Raw genomic sequence first — 17137 nt, forward strand, 5'->3', positions numbered from 1 at the left:
ACCCTATAAAGCTGGGACAGAAGCCAGTACCAGGAGCTTGATTGCTCACTTCACATTTGGTGTTTGTGTTGTGTGTAGTTCCGTGTCGTGTTTCTGCTTCAATCTGGTTTCAATCCTTGCTTGCCTTGACTTTGAGGCTGATCTATGCCCTGTTTTGGTTTTGGCTGCCTTATTTGTATATACTCTCGCCTGTGAATGTAAATATTGCTACATTATCTATATATCTGGTAGTCAGTTATATTATTACTGTATAATACTATTAAGTATTATTAGTTAAAATAGACATTATTATACTATATATTGCAACCATAAAACAGCAGCAATAATAATAATAATAATAATAATAATAATAATAATAATATTAATAATAATAATAATAATAATAATAACAATAATAATAATAAATACATTTTTATTTTTATTCTTTTATAATTGTATTATTTCATTTTATTTTTTTAATTATTATTAAATAATCCATAAATCGAGTTTCTATGCAGAAACCCCAATCCCAAAATCAGACAATCCCACGTGAGGTCTCGCGCCCCGGTGTCAGAACCTGTGCACGTGTCATGGTGGGCGTGTCCTGTTGTTCAAAGAACTGTTTATTTCTGGTTAAACTGTCTCCATGGTGATAGCGCGTCACGTGGAACGATTTTAAATCAAACCACAACATTGAGTTGGTGCTTGACTTTGGATAAACAACAGCAATCAAGACCACAGAAAGCGATTAGAGAAGAACAAACCCAAAGGACTAAAGAAAGCAACTGGAAAAGAAGAAACCCATGGACTTTAGACGATTTCTCCCGGATGTGACAAATTTTCCTCTCCGCAAGATCGGCTGTGCTGCGGGGCTGCTCGCTGTCTCTGCAGGTGCGGGTTACTTCGTGTACCGCTACTTTCAGAGACGCAGCACAGCTACCGACCACACTCAGCCAGCTCACGGTAGGATGATTTGACTTTAATATCATAATGTTTTTACAATAAATCATGTTTAAGTTACACTGTGTTACAGTCTAATGTTATCTAGTTAATCAGCGATATCCTCTCCTGCCGCGAATTAGCCTAATGCTAGTTACCTTGCTAGCGAACTCGGCCATAGGAATAAACTACACAGCAAAATACTTAACCGGATTGATAACACTGACTTAAGAATTTATTTTATTTCGGCAGTAAAATGTTTACCTCACTGGTCGGTCACTTTTAACAATAATGACCACTGGTTTTAGACAAAATCATGCTTAGTCTAGTGATTAGCTAGCTCTCGCGCATGGACTTTTCGCTAGCTCTCGCGCACGGACTTTTACCTCTTTAAATTTCGGTGTAATTTTTGGCCTAATGTTATTTATCTAGAGAATTTGTCTATGTGTTTCATTATTACACAAATTCCATGTTAAATTAATGTACCTTTTACATGTCATTAATGTCTTTTTGTTACAAATGTCTTATCTGCCTTTAGAATGTAGCTAATCGTGTCATTTCCACAATATCATAGTGAGTATAAAGATAGTTAGATTGCTGAACTCGGTCTCTCTCTCTCTCTCTCTCTCTCTCTCTCCATTTAAGATTACTAAATAAAATAATTAGAAAATAAATCTGCTTGCCATCACTAATCTATCATTTGTGTGTGTGGGAAACACTGGTCTAACATTAGCTACACTGCTAACAAACCTGGCTATATAGCTGGGGAGCTAAATATTGTATTGTGTAGAATAAAACATTAAAATCAGTAGATGGCTAAATATTCTCATTTATTATTAATGCCTGATTTTAATTGAATAGTTAGCTGAATGCTAATGCACTTGAAAACATGGCTACCCATTTTAAGCTCTCAACACTACAATATTTCTCCTAGTTTTACCTACTAGTTAATAAACTTGGCTATTGGTTGTAAATGTATGATAGAAAATGTTAGTTGTAATTGAAGTCATTATTCTGAGTCACAGAAAACCTCCTTTTTTACAGACTCTGTGGATGTGCTGGGAGAATCACCTGATACTCCCTCTGTCCTCCAGGTAAGTGTCCGCTAAATAGTCCGATTTTAACTACATTTCAAACATTTAGGCTGCTACTAACTGTGTGTGTGTGTGTGTGTGTTTGTGTCTATGTCTATGTCTATGTCTATTAAGGTCGATGAGCCCAAAGTGCTGATTTTTACCGGTGACCCTCACAGTGACACTTCAGCTGTCAGTCTGGTAACCAAATCTACAATTTATTTACAAAGATGACCGCAGGATTGTCCATGTGACAGAATGTTAGATGTGTTAGTATGAAACTGCTAGAAAGAGAAACACTTGTGAATTTTTTGCTCTACTTTTCACAGCCTCCCAGTGCTGGTGAGCTGAACAGAGCCTGGTGTGATGATCAGGTTCAGTCTCCAGACTCCATCAGCTCCCAGTCTGAGGTACTGTACAGTGCTGCAGCTGAGACACACACACACACACACACACACACACACACACACACACACACACACACACACACGTCTTTACAAGTTTGAATGTTTATTTTTGTTGTTCTCTTTCTAGTCAGTGGAAATCAAGAGAGACCACCTCAGGATATTAAGGGGTCCAGAGAGTCAACCCTGTGAAACCACAGAGACGTACCCCTTGCATCATGAGGTAATCAGTCTTTATTACTCTGATGAAGAGATTTGACAGTAGTGAGTATTATATGCATGCTTTTTTTAATAGTTCTTGAGTTTCATCTAATTGTCATTTATAGGAATTCTCTTATGACGACACTGAAGACTCGTCCACTGACATGCAGGTAAGGGATTATTCATTGTGGTGTGATAAAATTTTGTTAACTGCAGTGACTAATTGTGTTTGTGTGTGTTAAGGCTGTTGAGGCAAACCTGCAGCTGCAGTCCACTGAACCTCAACAAGACACTTCAACTGTCAGTCTGGTAACCAAACCTACAATTTATTTACAAAGATGACCGCTGGATTGTCCATGTGACAGAATGTTAGATGTGTTAGTATGAAACCGCTAGAATCCGAAACACTGGTGAACTTTTTGCTCTACTTTTCACAGCCTCCCAGTGCTGGTGAGCTGAACAGAGCCTGGTGTGGTGATCAGGTTCAGTCTCCAGACTCCATCAGCTCCCAGTCTGAGGTACTGTACAGTGCTGCAGCTGAGAGAGACACACACACACACACACACACACACACACACACACACACACCTTTACAAGTTGTTTTGTTTTGTTTTTCGATTTCTAGTCAGTGGACATTAAGATCCATATAATGTTCTGTGTTTTAATATAAAACTCTTGTGATATGAAGCACTTGTGATCTTTTTGCTCTGCTTCAATGTTCACTTTTGTGAATTGGGGTTGTAGACGTTGAACTTTATCTAAATGTTATTTGCAGGATTTCTCTCAATTTAAGGACACTGAGGACCTTCTTACTGGAACTCAGGTAAGGGCTTATTCATTGTGACTTTACAAAATGTTGTTAACTGCAGTGACTAATTTTGTGTGTTTGTGTGTGTTAAGGTCGCTGAGCTGTATGATGAGCCGCTGCCCACCGCTTCTGGTGATGACCCTACAGCTTTCGTCCTGAATGAGTGTAATTCAGAGGAGAGCAGAGAGGATGAGGAGCTACAGCCTGAGAGAAAGAGCCTGGAGGACTTCAACTTCCTCAGTGTGCTTGGAAAGGGTACATACGGGAAGGTGATTTTGTCCGAGCTCAAAGGCACTGATGAGGTGTATGCGCTGAAGTTTATGAAGAAGGACATGATCTGGGAATATGAAAACATCAGCTGCACCTTTATGGAGAGGCGGATCTTGGCTCTGGCCAGTGAACACCCCTACCTGACCCACCTCTACTGTAGCTTCCAGACCAGCGACTCACTGTGCTTCGCAATGGAATTTGTGAATGGCGGGGATCTTGCATTTCACATTTCCTGTTCATGTGGATTTGATGAACCCCGCATCAGATTTTATGCTGCTGAGATCGCCTGTGCCCTCATGTTCCTCCACCGCAATGGGATTATACACAGAGATCTCAAACCCGGAAACATCCTCCTCGATGCCGATGGCCACTGCAAGCTGGCTGACTTCGGCTTGTGCGCAGAGGGAATACTAGACGGCAAGACTGCCAACACTTTTTGTGGCACACCCAACTACATAGCACCAGAGGTGTTACAGTATTGGGAATACGACACATCGGTGGATTGGTGGGCCCTAGGTGTGATCATGTACGAGATGATGACAGGCTACGCTCCGTTTCATGATCACAACGAGGAGATGATGTTTGAGTCCATCATCAATGCTGAACCGGAATATCCATCAGACCTCAGTAGGAATGCGGTCAACATCCTCAAAGCGTTCCTGAGGAAGAAGCCCATGGATCGTCTCGGCTGTGTGGTGTCCGAGGGCAAGGAGAATGCCATCAAAGCTCACCCTTTCTTCAGTGAGATCAACTGGTCATGGCTGGAACAGAGGAAGATCACTCCTCCGTTTCAACCACAGATTACATCAAAGAGGGACGTCAATAATTTTGATGGCAGATTCACCCGTGAGGAGCCCAAGCTTTCTCATGGGAATCTCTCCTTCTTCATCCAGTCCATCCAAGAGGAGTTTGATGGCTTCTCATTTATTAACACTAAATATTAACTTTGCTAATCTAATATTAGCATTTATTATTATTATTATTATTATTATTATTATTATTATTATTGTTATTGTCATACCATTTAAATTTGTCCATTTACATCTACACATATGTATATATTGTATCTTTCTATATATATTAGGGCTGACACATATATTATTTATTTATATATTATTTTATTTTTATATACACTATATTTTATAATAAATAATATTATATTATATTATATTATATTATATTATTTCATATTATATTATATATTATATTATATTATATTATATTATATTATATTATATTATATTATATTATATTATATTATATTATATTATATATTATATTATATTATATTATTTCATATCATATTATATTTTAATGGGCAGCACGGTGGCTTAGTGGTTAGCACTGTTGCCTCACAGCAAGAAGGTCCTGGGTTCGAGTCCTGGGTTCGAATCCTGGGGTCGAACAGGCTGGGGCCTTTCTGTGTGGAGTTTGCATGTTCTCCCCGTGCCTGCGTGGGTTTACTCCGGGTACTCCGGTTTCCTCCCACAGTCCAAAGACATGTACATTAGGTTGATTGGTAATTTTAAATTGCCCATAGGAGTGAGTGTGTGTGGTTGTTTGTCTGTGTGGCCCTGCGATGGACTGTCCAGGGTGTACCCCTGCCTTTCGCCCTATGTGCGCTGGGATAGGCTCCAGCAGACCCCCGTATTTTATATTTCATTTTATATTATATATTAAATTAAATTATTATTTTTATCATTATAATTTATTGTTTATTTTTATATTATTTATGCATATTTATATTCATATTTATATACATATATATATATATAATTTGCATATGCATACATGAGAACTACTGGTTTTTCACAATTATTTTTGTCTTTAATTTCTACTGTTTAATTTTCCCTATTTTTTTCTATATATTTTTAACTATATCCCTTATTTTTCATGTCCACACACTTTAATTTATACTCTTTTCTTTCTTCAAATGTAGGACAGTCGTTAAAATCACTTCACTACATGTCGTACTGTGTGATTTCGTATGTGATTAATAAAATTTGAATTTGATTTGAATTTGAATATTAATTGATCATTTTAAAGATTAATTTGTACTGTGTTTGTAATTATCAAATAAATAACCTTTTTTCCTCATAGAAGACTTATCAATTGTTTTGCTTTTGTTCAAACATCCCGATGTTCATCAGCCAGTGTTTTAAAAAACTCTTTATATAACAAAAAGTCAACACTAATACTCTGTCTGGGAAAGAAAAAAATCTATTGAACCTATTTTCAACTAATATATATATATATATATCAATTACATTAAAATAAATCATTTCTCAAAATTAATAGAAAGAAATAAGCAGAAATCTCTTTTTGCCTAATAAAATGACCCTTCAATTGCCCAGTGTTTAAAGATGTAAGTATACTTGATAAATACACTTAATAAACTCTACATCACAATCTGTGTTCTTTATTAAAAACAAGCAGAACATTAAAAATGTGCTTCCACACACAGTCATAAAGATGACAGACTTAAACAAAAACAGATGAGAACAGCTGTGTAGTGTACTGGTAAGAAACAGCATTGTGAGTGACCCCACACACCCCTCACACACACTCCTCACCCTCCTGCCCTCTGGAAAAAGATACAGAAGCATCTGAGCCTCACAACCAGACTGTGTAACAGTTTCTTTCCTCCAGCCATCAGACTCAACACCCAGAACAGAACATTCATATTCAATATACATCTATGTTCACTGGACCACCTTTTTTCAGTGCTGCCAAAACTGTATATTTCGTTGTACATTACACTTTAATGCTGTTTAAATGCTGTTTTTGTACATCACACTTTAATGCTGCTCCCAGCTGCTGCTATCATATGTGTACATGTTCACAAGCTTCCTTTTCTTTGCACACTGGTCCACATAGACTGTATACTGGTCAGTACTCTTTCATTTTATTTCTTACTCTGTTTGCACTAGGTTCCACACTATACACTGTATGTGGCTAGATTAACTTACTTTCTAGTCCTTAGCTCTGTGTTGTTTTATGTAGTTTTGTGTTTTATGTAGCACCATGGTCCTGGAGGAACATTGTTTCATTTCACTATGTACTGCATCTACTATTTATGCTCGAAATGACAATAAAACTTCTTGACCTGATACCTGATGATACACTGACCTCAGGTAAGTTATTACGCAAATTATGCAGAACAAAAGAAATCACAAGAAAGAAAAATATCCCTGTAGTGTTTAAGAAATAAGTAGATTTGGAATAATGTACATTTTTGTCCAGCTCTGCAGTATAGCGTTCATTTCTACATGTCTGTGTACAGTAGAGCTTTGAGCATTATAAATGTACAAGCTTTAGGACACTGTCAAGATTTTCCACATAAAAGGACTTGCTCAGGTCCATCAGCACACATCTCTTGAATTCTGCACTGATCTGCACTCATAACAGAACAAACACAAGAAAAATACAAACATAAGAAATACAGAAACATGTTAAACACAAGGGTGTAACTTTGGTTTGAGATGTTTAATAATCATTCATTAGATCATTATATATTGTATAATAATGTCTATTTTAACTAATAATACTATATAGTAATAATAATAATAATAATAATAATAATAATAATAATTATTATTATTATTATTATTATTATTATTATTATTACTATTGTTGTTGTTGTCTTCTTTATATTTTTGTATCTCTAACAGATATTATTATTATTATTATTATTATTATTTCTATTAATAATGTACAATTGCTTGGACAGTATAATGACCACTGAGACAGAACACCACTTTCAAATAACAAATAACATTAATAAAGTTCTATCTTATCTTATGTTATATACTTTGTGTATTTTTTATATATTGTTGGCTGTCTTTTATGTAAAGTATTTTTTAAGTCAGTCAATAATATGGCTTATAATTTCATGTCACCTTGTCTTGATATTATCTTTTTCTTTAGCTGCTTTACCTTTGCAGCTGTAACTATGCACATTTCCCCGCTGTGGGCCGAATAAAGACTGATCTTATCTTATCCTATCTTATTTGTTCAGTGGAATGGAGTTCCACCCAGGGAGCCTCACACCCAGTTTTCCAGGATGGGATCCAGCTCCTCTGTGAAACTGAAGAAGATAAATTACTGAAAGTGTATGAATGAATAGAATTATAATGAATTACACTTGTTATAACTTTATTACAGAATACAGTGGTAAAAAGAAAGTATAGCCAATTAATTGTGGATAATTAAGAGATAAGGATGTCCTGGGTGTTTGAGAGAGTCTCAGTGTACTGTCCTAAAAGATTTGCTAGATAACAGAAAACGTTTAGAAAAATTGCCCCAGATTACTTAATGCCATCTCATCGACTCACCAGCAGATGGAGCAAAGGGATTGTTGGATTTGTTTTACAATTTCTCTGACAGTTAGTGACATGCATTTCTGAGTAAGTATATATTGATATATCAGTGTAAGTAAATAAGTGCATTAAAGTGTATGTGTTAACAATAAGAACAATACAATAATAGTAATGATTTTATTATTACAATAATTAATAACGATAACCAACATAAAACAACAAGAAGAAGAAGAACAAAACATTTCCCGCATCCTCCGGAGAGAAAGAGCTCCTCCTGACCACACTCATCCTCCTCAAGGTGGGAGGAGCTTTATCCTACCACGTGACTTTAATGTCTCACTGATTTTACAATAAATCCAGTGTTACAGTCTAATGTTATGGATCTCACAAGCGACCTCATCTACTGCTGACCATTAGCCTAATGCTAGTTATCGTGCTAGCGACCTAGGCTACTGCTTTAAATTGTAGAATAAAATCCTTAAGCGTGGTCAAGAATTCATTTTATTTCCACAATGAAATATTTACCCTGTCACTTTTAACAACCCTGACTACTGGTTTTACACTAAATCATGTTTAGACTACTGATTAATCAGCTCTCACGCTAAAGGGCTTGGTTACAGATGTACACCATCAAGCATTGCAGGCATAACATTATGACCACCGACAGGTGAAGTGAATAACACTGATTATCTCCTCATCATGGCACCTGTTAGTGGGTGGGATATATTAGGCAGCAAGTAAACATTTTGTCCTCAAAGTTGATGTGTTAGAAGCAGGAAAAAATGAGCAAGCGTAAGGATTTGAGCGAGTTTGATAAGGGTCAATTTGTGATGGCTAGACCACTGGAAAAACTGCAGCTCTTGTGGGGTGTTCCCGGTCTGCAGTGGTCAGTGTCTATCAAAGGTGGTCCAAGGAAGGGACAGTAGTGAACCGGCGTCAGGGTCATGGGTAGCCAAGGCTCATTGATGCACGTGGGGAGCGAAGGCTGGCCCGTGTGATCTGATCCAACAGACGAGCTACTGTTGATGAAATTGCTGAAGAAGTTAATGCTGGTTCTGATAGAAAGGTGTCAGAATACACAGTGCATCACAGTTTGTTGTGTATGGGGCTGCATAGCCGCAGACCAGTCAGGGTGCACCGCCGAAAGCGGCAACAATGGGTACGTGAGCATCAGAACTGGACCATGGAGCAATGGAAGAAGGTGGCCTGGTCTGATGAATCATCATGTGGATGGCCGGGTGTGTGTGTGTCACTTACCTGGGGAACACATGGCATCAGGATGCACTATGGGAAGAAGTTTTAATAATAACACAGTATAATATTTTTTATAGATTTGGGGCAGGAGGTTTTAGAGAGTTTAATCAGGTCACATGTACAGTGAATTTACACAATCTGACTGCTACAATTTTTCTGTTCCTTCACAAGTTAACTAATTATCAAACTCACTGGTTTATTAATAGGAAAGTTTGATATTGTGTAATTGAAGAGTCATAATTCTGAATTAATAATGAATTAATTTATTGCAGACTCTGTGGATATGCTGGGGGAACTAATAGATACTCCCTCTGTCCTCCAGGTATGTTTCAGTTAAATAGTAATATTTTATCTTTATTTGAAACCTGTAGGGCACTTTTGTCTATGTGTGTGTGTGTGTGTGTGTGTGTGTGCACGTTAAGGTTGTTGAGCCAATCCTGCAGGTGCTGACCCCCGAACCTCACTACGAACTTTCATTGCTGTCATTCAGGTAAACAAATCATTCATTTATTTACTAAAGCTAATGAATGGATTTTACAAGGTTGTTATAACTGTAAAGAATGTTATAATAAATCTGCTATGATAAGAAGCATTTATGATCTTCATGCTCTACATTTCACAGCCGCTCGATGCTGGTGAGCCGGACAGTGCCTGCCGTGATGACCAGTGCGTGTCTGCAGACTCCTCCCTCTCCCAGTCTGGGGTATTCTACAGTGCTGCAGCTGAGATACAAACACACAAACATCCTTCTTTACAAGGTCTAATGTTTAGTTTTGTGTCTCTATTTCCAGTCAGTGGACATCAAGACATACTTCCTGGGGATGATAAGGGGCCCACAGAGTCGTCTTTATTGGTTTAAAAGCACCAAGACATGCAGCTTGAACCGCATGGTAATCACAGACTTAATTACTCTGAGGAAGAGAATTGACCTTGATGATTATTAGATGCACTCGTTTGTGAAACAGATCTTGAGCTTCAGCTTTTTGTCATTTGCAGGGATTCCCTTATCAAACCACCATAGAGGATTATTTCACTGGCATACAGGTAAGGGATTATTCGTTGTAGCATCACAAAACTCTTGTTAATTGTAGTGACTAATTGTGTTCACTTTAATTTGTTCTCTTAAGGCTGAATCTGGGAGGGTTACCGAATTCATCTCCTGTAACTGAGTGGAGACATCTTTCATTGTGCCACATTATTTTGTGGTAAATTTATTGCACGTCATGAAGTGTATGTTGTAGTTAGTAACTTTTGGAATTTTGTCAGTTGTACTTTTGTCTGCAGTGTCATTATTTTTTTTTCAACAGCAAACCATTACAGCAGTAACCTGCACTTACCTGTATGTGGCTGAAGATGGACAGATGTAGACCTCCACTTCAGAGTATGATCAGAACGACTCTGAGGTCATTCAGAGTTTCAGACCTGATGTGTATCTACATATGCTGCTATTCCTCTGATTCGGATACTGTAAAATGTACTGTGTGAGTTTTAATGATTTGGCTTGCAGGAGAGAGAGGAGTGCCTTAACCCAGAGGAGATGAAGGTGCCCTTTATTTTGTACGATTCTCTTCACTATTTAATGATGTAACAGTGTATTGTATGTTTAACATACACTAAGCATTTACATCTCTTCTTTCTTAGCTGCCATCTTTTAGACAGAGAGGTGACTGAAATCGGCCTGAAGGTGCCCGCTCTCCGTGAGGTGTTTGCTGTGAGTAAAACCTTTATTCAGCTGCTGTTACTGAGCAGGTAAAGTCCACTCTGCTTTAACTTTTATATTGTGTGCTGTCTTATATTCAGACTCTGCTTCCCAGCATCCAGAACCAGAACTTCTTGTTCGTGGTGGAAAAGAAGATCGTCATGCCACTGGCAGCAGCTAACAAGCAGGTAACTTCAGAATGATGAAAGATTGATCTGATGAAAATACTTTCAGTTACTCAGCCAGAGCCAAAGTGACTGAGATTTTTTCGTTTGCTTTAACAGGATGCAGTTGGTGTGCAGTTGGCCTACGAGGCCCTGATTCGATTCCTGAGGACGCCTTCCATTCAGGAATCAATTAAAGCAGAGCTCTCCTCCTGTGTAAGCTAATAAACGCCTGTGTGAAATGACAGATGTTTACATATAAAAGATTTTGGGAATATAGATAACAGGACTCCGATATGTAAAGCTAATTTATTTTTGTATCTTGTCTCCTCTGTGCAGGACCACCACTACAACTTCCTGGATGTTTTTTATGAGCTCATTTTCTTCAGCTACTTTATAAATGGCTCAACACCTCAGCCAGTAAGTGTCTTATCAGGAGATTCATAAGAAATGCTTGGACTGAGTTTCAGAACATGGTCTATTTGATCTCGTTTTCTTTTTCCATATTTTTTAACCCTGATAAGACATGACATTAATGAAGCTTGTCTTTCTTTCTAATAGTTTAAGGGAGGACTCTTGGAGCGCCTGGTTGAGCTCATCAGCATGTGGGATGTGGACGTGTGGGAGCCTGCAGCAGAGCTGTACTTCACAGTGCTTATTGTAAGTGTTCCAATATCTTCTGATTCCATGATACACAAATTCTCAGGATTGTATCTTAAACTCAGTGACACTATGTTGTATGTGTGTGTAATTTATCAATAGGATCACCTTACACAGCTTGCTGAAGTTCTCTTCTCTCAGCCTCTGGAGCTCTACAGTGACCCAGCAGCCTTAGCCACAGCAGTTCAGCGTCTCCTCAAGCAGCAAGTCCAGCAGATGATGGACATTTTGGAGAAGGTCTTTCCCTTTACCCACTTCATCTTTTCTTCCTTTGTTTCATTTCATGTTCTTTTCTTTCACTTTTTCCTACATTGCTCAGGCTCTTCACACATAAGTATAAATTTATTTTATTTCTGTTTTTGATTCATGTTTGATATATTCTATAACTCTGTGGTCCAAGGTATGCCCGCATGTTTGCGTTCAGTTGCTGCCTCTGCTCTACTGGTCTCATATGCTGAAAGAGATGTTTTTTCACACCCACTTACACTACATGCACCACATCAGGTAGTCACCATCCTCAATAATATTCACAACATATGACCGCACAACGTCGTTCAGGCTATGAAGCCATCCTTTGTACCACACAAAATCTCACTATCAAACCCGTAACGGCCCAAAATAGCCCAGCTATCCTGCTCCACCACCTTGTGCGCTCTTGTTCGGAGGAACAGGTGCCTGATGGCTGGCTGGAACACGACTGTCTGGCTAAGATTTCAGAATCGTCATCTCTGCATGCAGATCTGTCACAACATCCGTTGGAAGGTGGAGCACACATATTTGTAGATGGCTCGTGCTCTAAACCCAATGATAATACCACCTTATGTGGATATTCAGTATGTTCTTTGCCTAACGTTGTACACAAAGCTCACTCTATTTCTTTTCTTTCCACTCAAGCGGCTGAACTTGTTGCGCTAACAAGGGCATGTTGTCTGTTTAAAGATCAAGTTGTAACTATTTATACTGATTTGCGATATGCGTTTGGTGTAGCTCACGATTTTGGTAAGATTTGGCATGCACGTGGTTTTAAAGCTGCAAATGATAAACCCATTTCACATGCTACACTGGTTTTGGATCTTCTAGAGGCCTCAATGTTACCTAAACGTTTAGCTGTTGTCAAGGTCAAGGGTCATGACCCAGGAGATTCTGAAATGGTTCGTGGTAACTCTCTAGCTGATGAAGTAGCAAAATGGGCTGCCAAAGAAGGTATGTCCTCACCTTTTGTACACAAAACAGCCACAGTATTTTCTCTGTTTACACACATTTTGACTACAATAGATATTGACATATCTTTTCTACAAACACAGGCTTCAAAACAAGATCTTTTGTTTTGGTCTTCTGAGAACTGTTGGCCCTCAGATAAGGACGGACTGATTCGCTGTCCTCAGGGCCGTATTGCACTCCCCTGTTCTGTCTTACCATTTCTCGTGCGCCATTATCATGGTATCTCACATGATGCACGAAGAGGGGTGATTAGAAACATCAACAAACAATTCTGTATTCTTAATGTCACTAAAACTGCCAAATTGCTACTTGATGCATGTTTGATTTGTGCCAGAGCCAACGTTTAGGGTAAAACTGCCAAACACGATTCGTTACCCCCTCCAGAAGCGCTGTTTCAAGCTTTACAAATTGACTTTACACACATGTCACCTGTGAGAAACCTAAAATATCTTTTGGTGATTGTTGATAAGTTCTCAAAATGCGTTAAAGCTTTTCCCTGTGCAAAGGAACATGCAAATACTGTCATTAAGATTTTGGCAAAAGAAATCATACCTAGGTATGGTATCCCACAATCTATTGACAGTGATAACGGTACACTGTTCACATCCAAAGTGACCCAGAAACTTTGTCAGAATCTCAACATTGACTGGAACTTTCATATTCCATACCATTCCCAAAGTTCAGGGATAGTAGAAAGAAAGAATAGAACCATTAAAGACAGACTCACTAAGGCGTTATTACAAACCAACAGCCGAAACTGGGTGGATCTCCTGCCCTCAGTTCTTTGTGAAATTCGCATGACGCCACATCCATAATCCCAATTATCTTCTTTTGAGATAATTATGGGCAGGCCATTTCCAACCCCTTGGACTAAAGGTAATCCTGGTGTTTCCTTTTCAGGTGACCTGGAGGTGATTGTCAGCGATTACACTCAAGCACTAGTTGAAAAATTAAACAGTGTGCATGGTAATGTCTCTGCCTCTCTCCCTCTACCTACAGATCAGCCGATTCACCCTTTTCTCCCAGGTGATGCTGTTTTAGTAAAAAGCCTCAATCCCAGGAAAGTGGGGGAAGCAGCCTTTGGCCATCCAACTAGAGTGTTAGCAGTCACACGCACTGCTGTCCTCACTGATTCTCAACCTCAGTGGATCCACGCCAGCAGGGTGAAACAGTGCCCTGTTCCAGTGACAACTAAGAAAGGAGAATAACTGCAGTCAAGCAGCCCTTAGGGGGCCTCATCTCATCTCACCTTTTCACATACACATATAGAAACCAATGTATTAGCTTTCACACATGTCTGATAATCCAACCAGGTCTAGAACTAATAACATTCCTAGACACTGGGTTTGTAGACTCTTTCGTCATTCGAGAACCTGCTCACGTTGTGATCCTGATAGGCTAACTCAGCCATTGCTTAGAAAATAAGTGGAAAAATGTTAATTATACATTTAGTAGGGGCCTTATGCCCCTATGTTAGTAGTTTTACACCTCAGCAGCAGTGTGGTGGAAATTTGGCCTGTGCTTTTTCTTTAGTAGTCGCTCACAATTTGTCCGACATTCATGATGCATCTTGTTGGGTCTGTCATCACATTGGTACTCGATGGTCGTCATTTCCTTTAGATAATAATACTGCAGTTGAGATCAATAAGAACAGTTCTTTCTGTCTAGTTCCCCCTGATATTGTCTGGCTGCTACAGCTAACTGCTGCTTTTCGCTCAGGACATGACATGACCGATCCAGGGCCTGGCTGTAACTCCAGTCTCATGTCATGTCATGGTCTCCCTGGGGAAGAGTGCACCTCTCCCCCTGACATTGGGCAATTCTCAGGTATTTATTGTCCCAAAAAAGTTGGGTGACACTTATCTCTGTTCGAATGCTAATGACCAGTTATCCCTCGGCAACTCTGAGTGCAAGACTCGTGTGGATGTGATCGCTTCGGAAGAGGGCTCCAATCCTTTTTGTTTTATTGATGATAAGGATTTCCCTCGATCTAATGATGGTCTCATCACTGGACAGAAATGTCCATTTAGTTTTCTGACAACAACTAACACTGTCTTGTGGGTATGTGGAAGTAAAGCTTATACTAATATACCTCGCCATTGGAATTTCAAAGATTTTACTTCAAGTTGTTGTCAAATAATATAATCTGTAAAACAAATTAATGTATTACATTAGAAAAAAATGCAAAACAGAAGCATTTTTACTAGTGGTCTCAGACATTTGGATGCTGTTTTTTTTTATTCCTGATAACTTTCATAACATCACCAATGTTATTCAACATATGAGAAAGGCTGTAGCTGATGACTCTTGGTTTGCATGGCTTTTGTAGATTCCTTATTTTGAAGCCAAGTGTATTAATTTAAGTGTGTTCATTTATGACAGAAATGGCCTCAATGTGTCTTAAAATGTCATTGTTTTGTCTGTGCAGGCAACATTTATAACTGATTCCAGATGTTTTGAGGAAATGCATCTCAAGCTCTGACATACTGCTGTGGCTGAAATTGATTTTTAAGACACTAATGTACATGGAAGTTGCTGGACAAAGCTCAGTCTGATGGTGTGCTTTTAGATCATTTGTGGCATATCTTGCTTCTTGTCATAGATAAATGTGAACTGTCTGAAAATGGAAAAATCGTGTTGGCAGTAGGACTAAAAGGCAACTGTAAGCAAACATTTTGATCAGTGGAGTTCAAATAAAGCTTATCTAACAGTTAGAACAGCTGTCCTGTGTTGTAATTATTTTATTGTTCATATTCTTATTATTAAAATAAGTTAATCATAGTGGACTTTATACTGGACAATGGCAGCACACAGAGCACTTACTCTAAATAAATTATGTTTATTATTATTTTTGTGTGATATGGTGATGGAGTTCTAACTGAAACACTACAAACTAAAATATATCATCCTATCATCACGTACTCTTCCATCCAGCATGTCTAGACAAACATGCGTACACGTGCACACAATCTTGGTATTTCCAATGACCTTCGTATTGGTGTAGATATTTAATGGAACATGCCATTTCAGAGGCTTGTACCAATCACTGTAGTTACATAAAGCTCAGTCTTTACAATATGAAAAGGTAAAAATCATCTGCTGTTGTGACATAAATCTTTATAAACTACTGTGTTGAGATAGTGTGTAGAATTCATGCACTTGTCAGCCGTAAGTGTGTTTTATATTCTGACTCACATGTCAACAGAAACAGAAGCTGAATAGATTCTGTATGAAGCCTTAAAAATAATCAGACATGATCTTCCATGAGTGCATTCTCTGGACACCAAATAAACCCAGACACACCTCATATTTCTGCCCTTTTGATCTGGCAAAAGGGTATCGATAGATTTTGAACAGTGCAGTGTGTGTTACAGTGTGATCATGTATAACAGTGCAGTGTGTCTTACAGTATGATCATGTATAACAGTGCAGTGTGTGTTACAGAGTGATCATGTATAACAGTGCAGTGTGTGTTACAGTGTGATCATGTATAACAGTGCAGTGTGTGTTACAGTGTGATCATATATAACAGTGCAGTGTGTGTTACAGTGTGATCGTGTATAACAGTGCAGTGTGTGTTACAGTGTGATCATGTATAACAGTGCAGTGTGTGTTACAGTGTGATCATGTATAACAGTGCAGTGTGTGTTACAGTGTGATCATGTATAACAGTGCAGTGTGTGTTACAGTGTGATCATGTATAACAGTGCAGTGTGTTACAGTGTGATCATCTATAACAGTGCAGTGTGTGTTACAGTGTGATCATGTATAACAGTTTAGTGTGTTACAGTGTGATCGTGTATAACAGTGCAGTGTGTGTTACAGTGTGATCGTGTATAACAGTGCAGTGTGTGTTACAGTGTGATCGTGTATAACAGTGCAGTGTGTGTTACAGTGGGATCGTGTATAACAGTGCAGTGTGTGTTACAGTGTGATCATGTATAACAGTGCAGTGTGTGTTACAGTGTGATCGTGTATAACAGTGCAGTGTGTGTTACAGTGTGATCGTGTATAACAGTGCAGTGTGTGTTACAGTGTGATCGTGTATAACAGTGCAGTGTGTGTTACAGTGGGATCGTGTATAACAGTGCAGTGTGTGTTACAGTGTGATCATGTATAACAGTGCAGTGTGTTACAGTGTGATCA

At 38.6% G+C, this 17137-nt stretch overlaps 1 protein-coding gene across 1 annotated transcript; it reads left to right on the forward strand.

The window, feature by feature from the left end:
• The first annotated feature begins 782 nt into the window (after positions 1–782).
• On the forward strand, positions 783–4618 carry LOC131342002 (protein kinase C epsilon type-like). The gene is made up of 8 exons (XM_058372708.1): positions 783–942; positions 1963–2012; positions 2127–2192; positions 2526–2618; positions 2722–2766; positions 2840–2905; positions 3034–3114; positions 3497–4618. Exons 1-8 carry the CDS (start codon positions 783–785, stop codon positions 4616–4618), a joined length of 1683 nt encoding a protein of 560 aa, XP_058228691.1.
• The last annotated feature ends 12519 nt before the right edge of the window (positions 4619–17137 follow it).

Source organism: Hemibagrus wyckioides, linkage group LG20 (assembly GCF_019097595.1).
Source record: "Hemibagrus wyckioides isolate EC202008001 linkage group LG20, SWU_Hwy_1.0, whole genome shotgun sequence".
NCBI classification, from domain to species: domain Eukaryota; kingdom Metazoa; phylum Chordata; class Actinopteri; order Siluriformes; family Bagridae; genus Hemibagrus; species Hemibagrus wyckioides.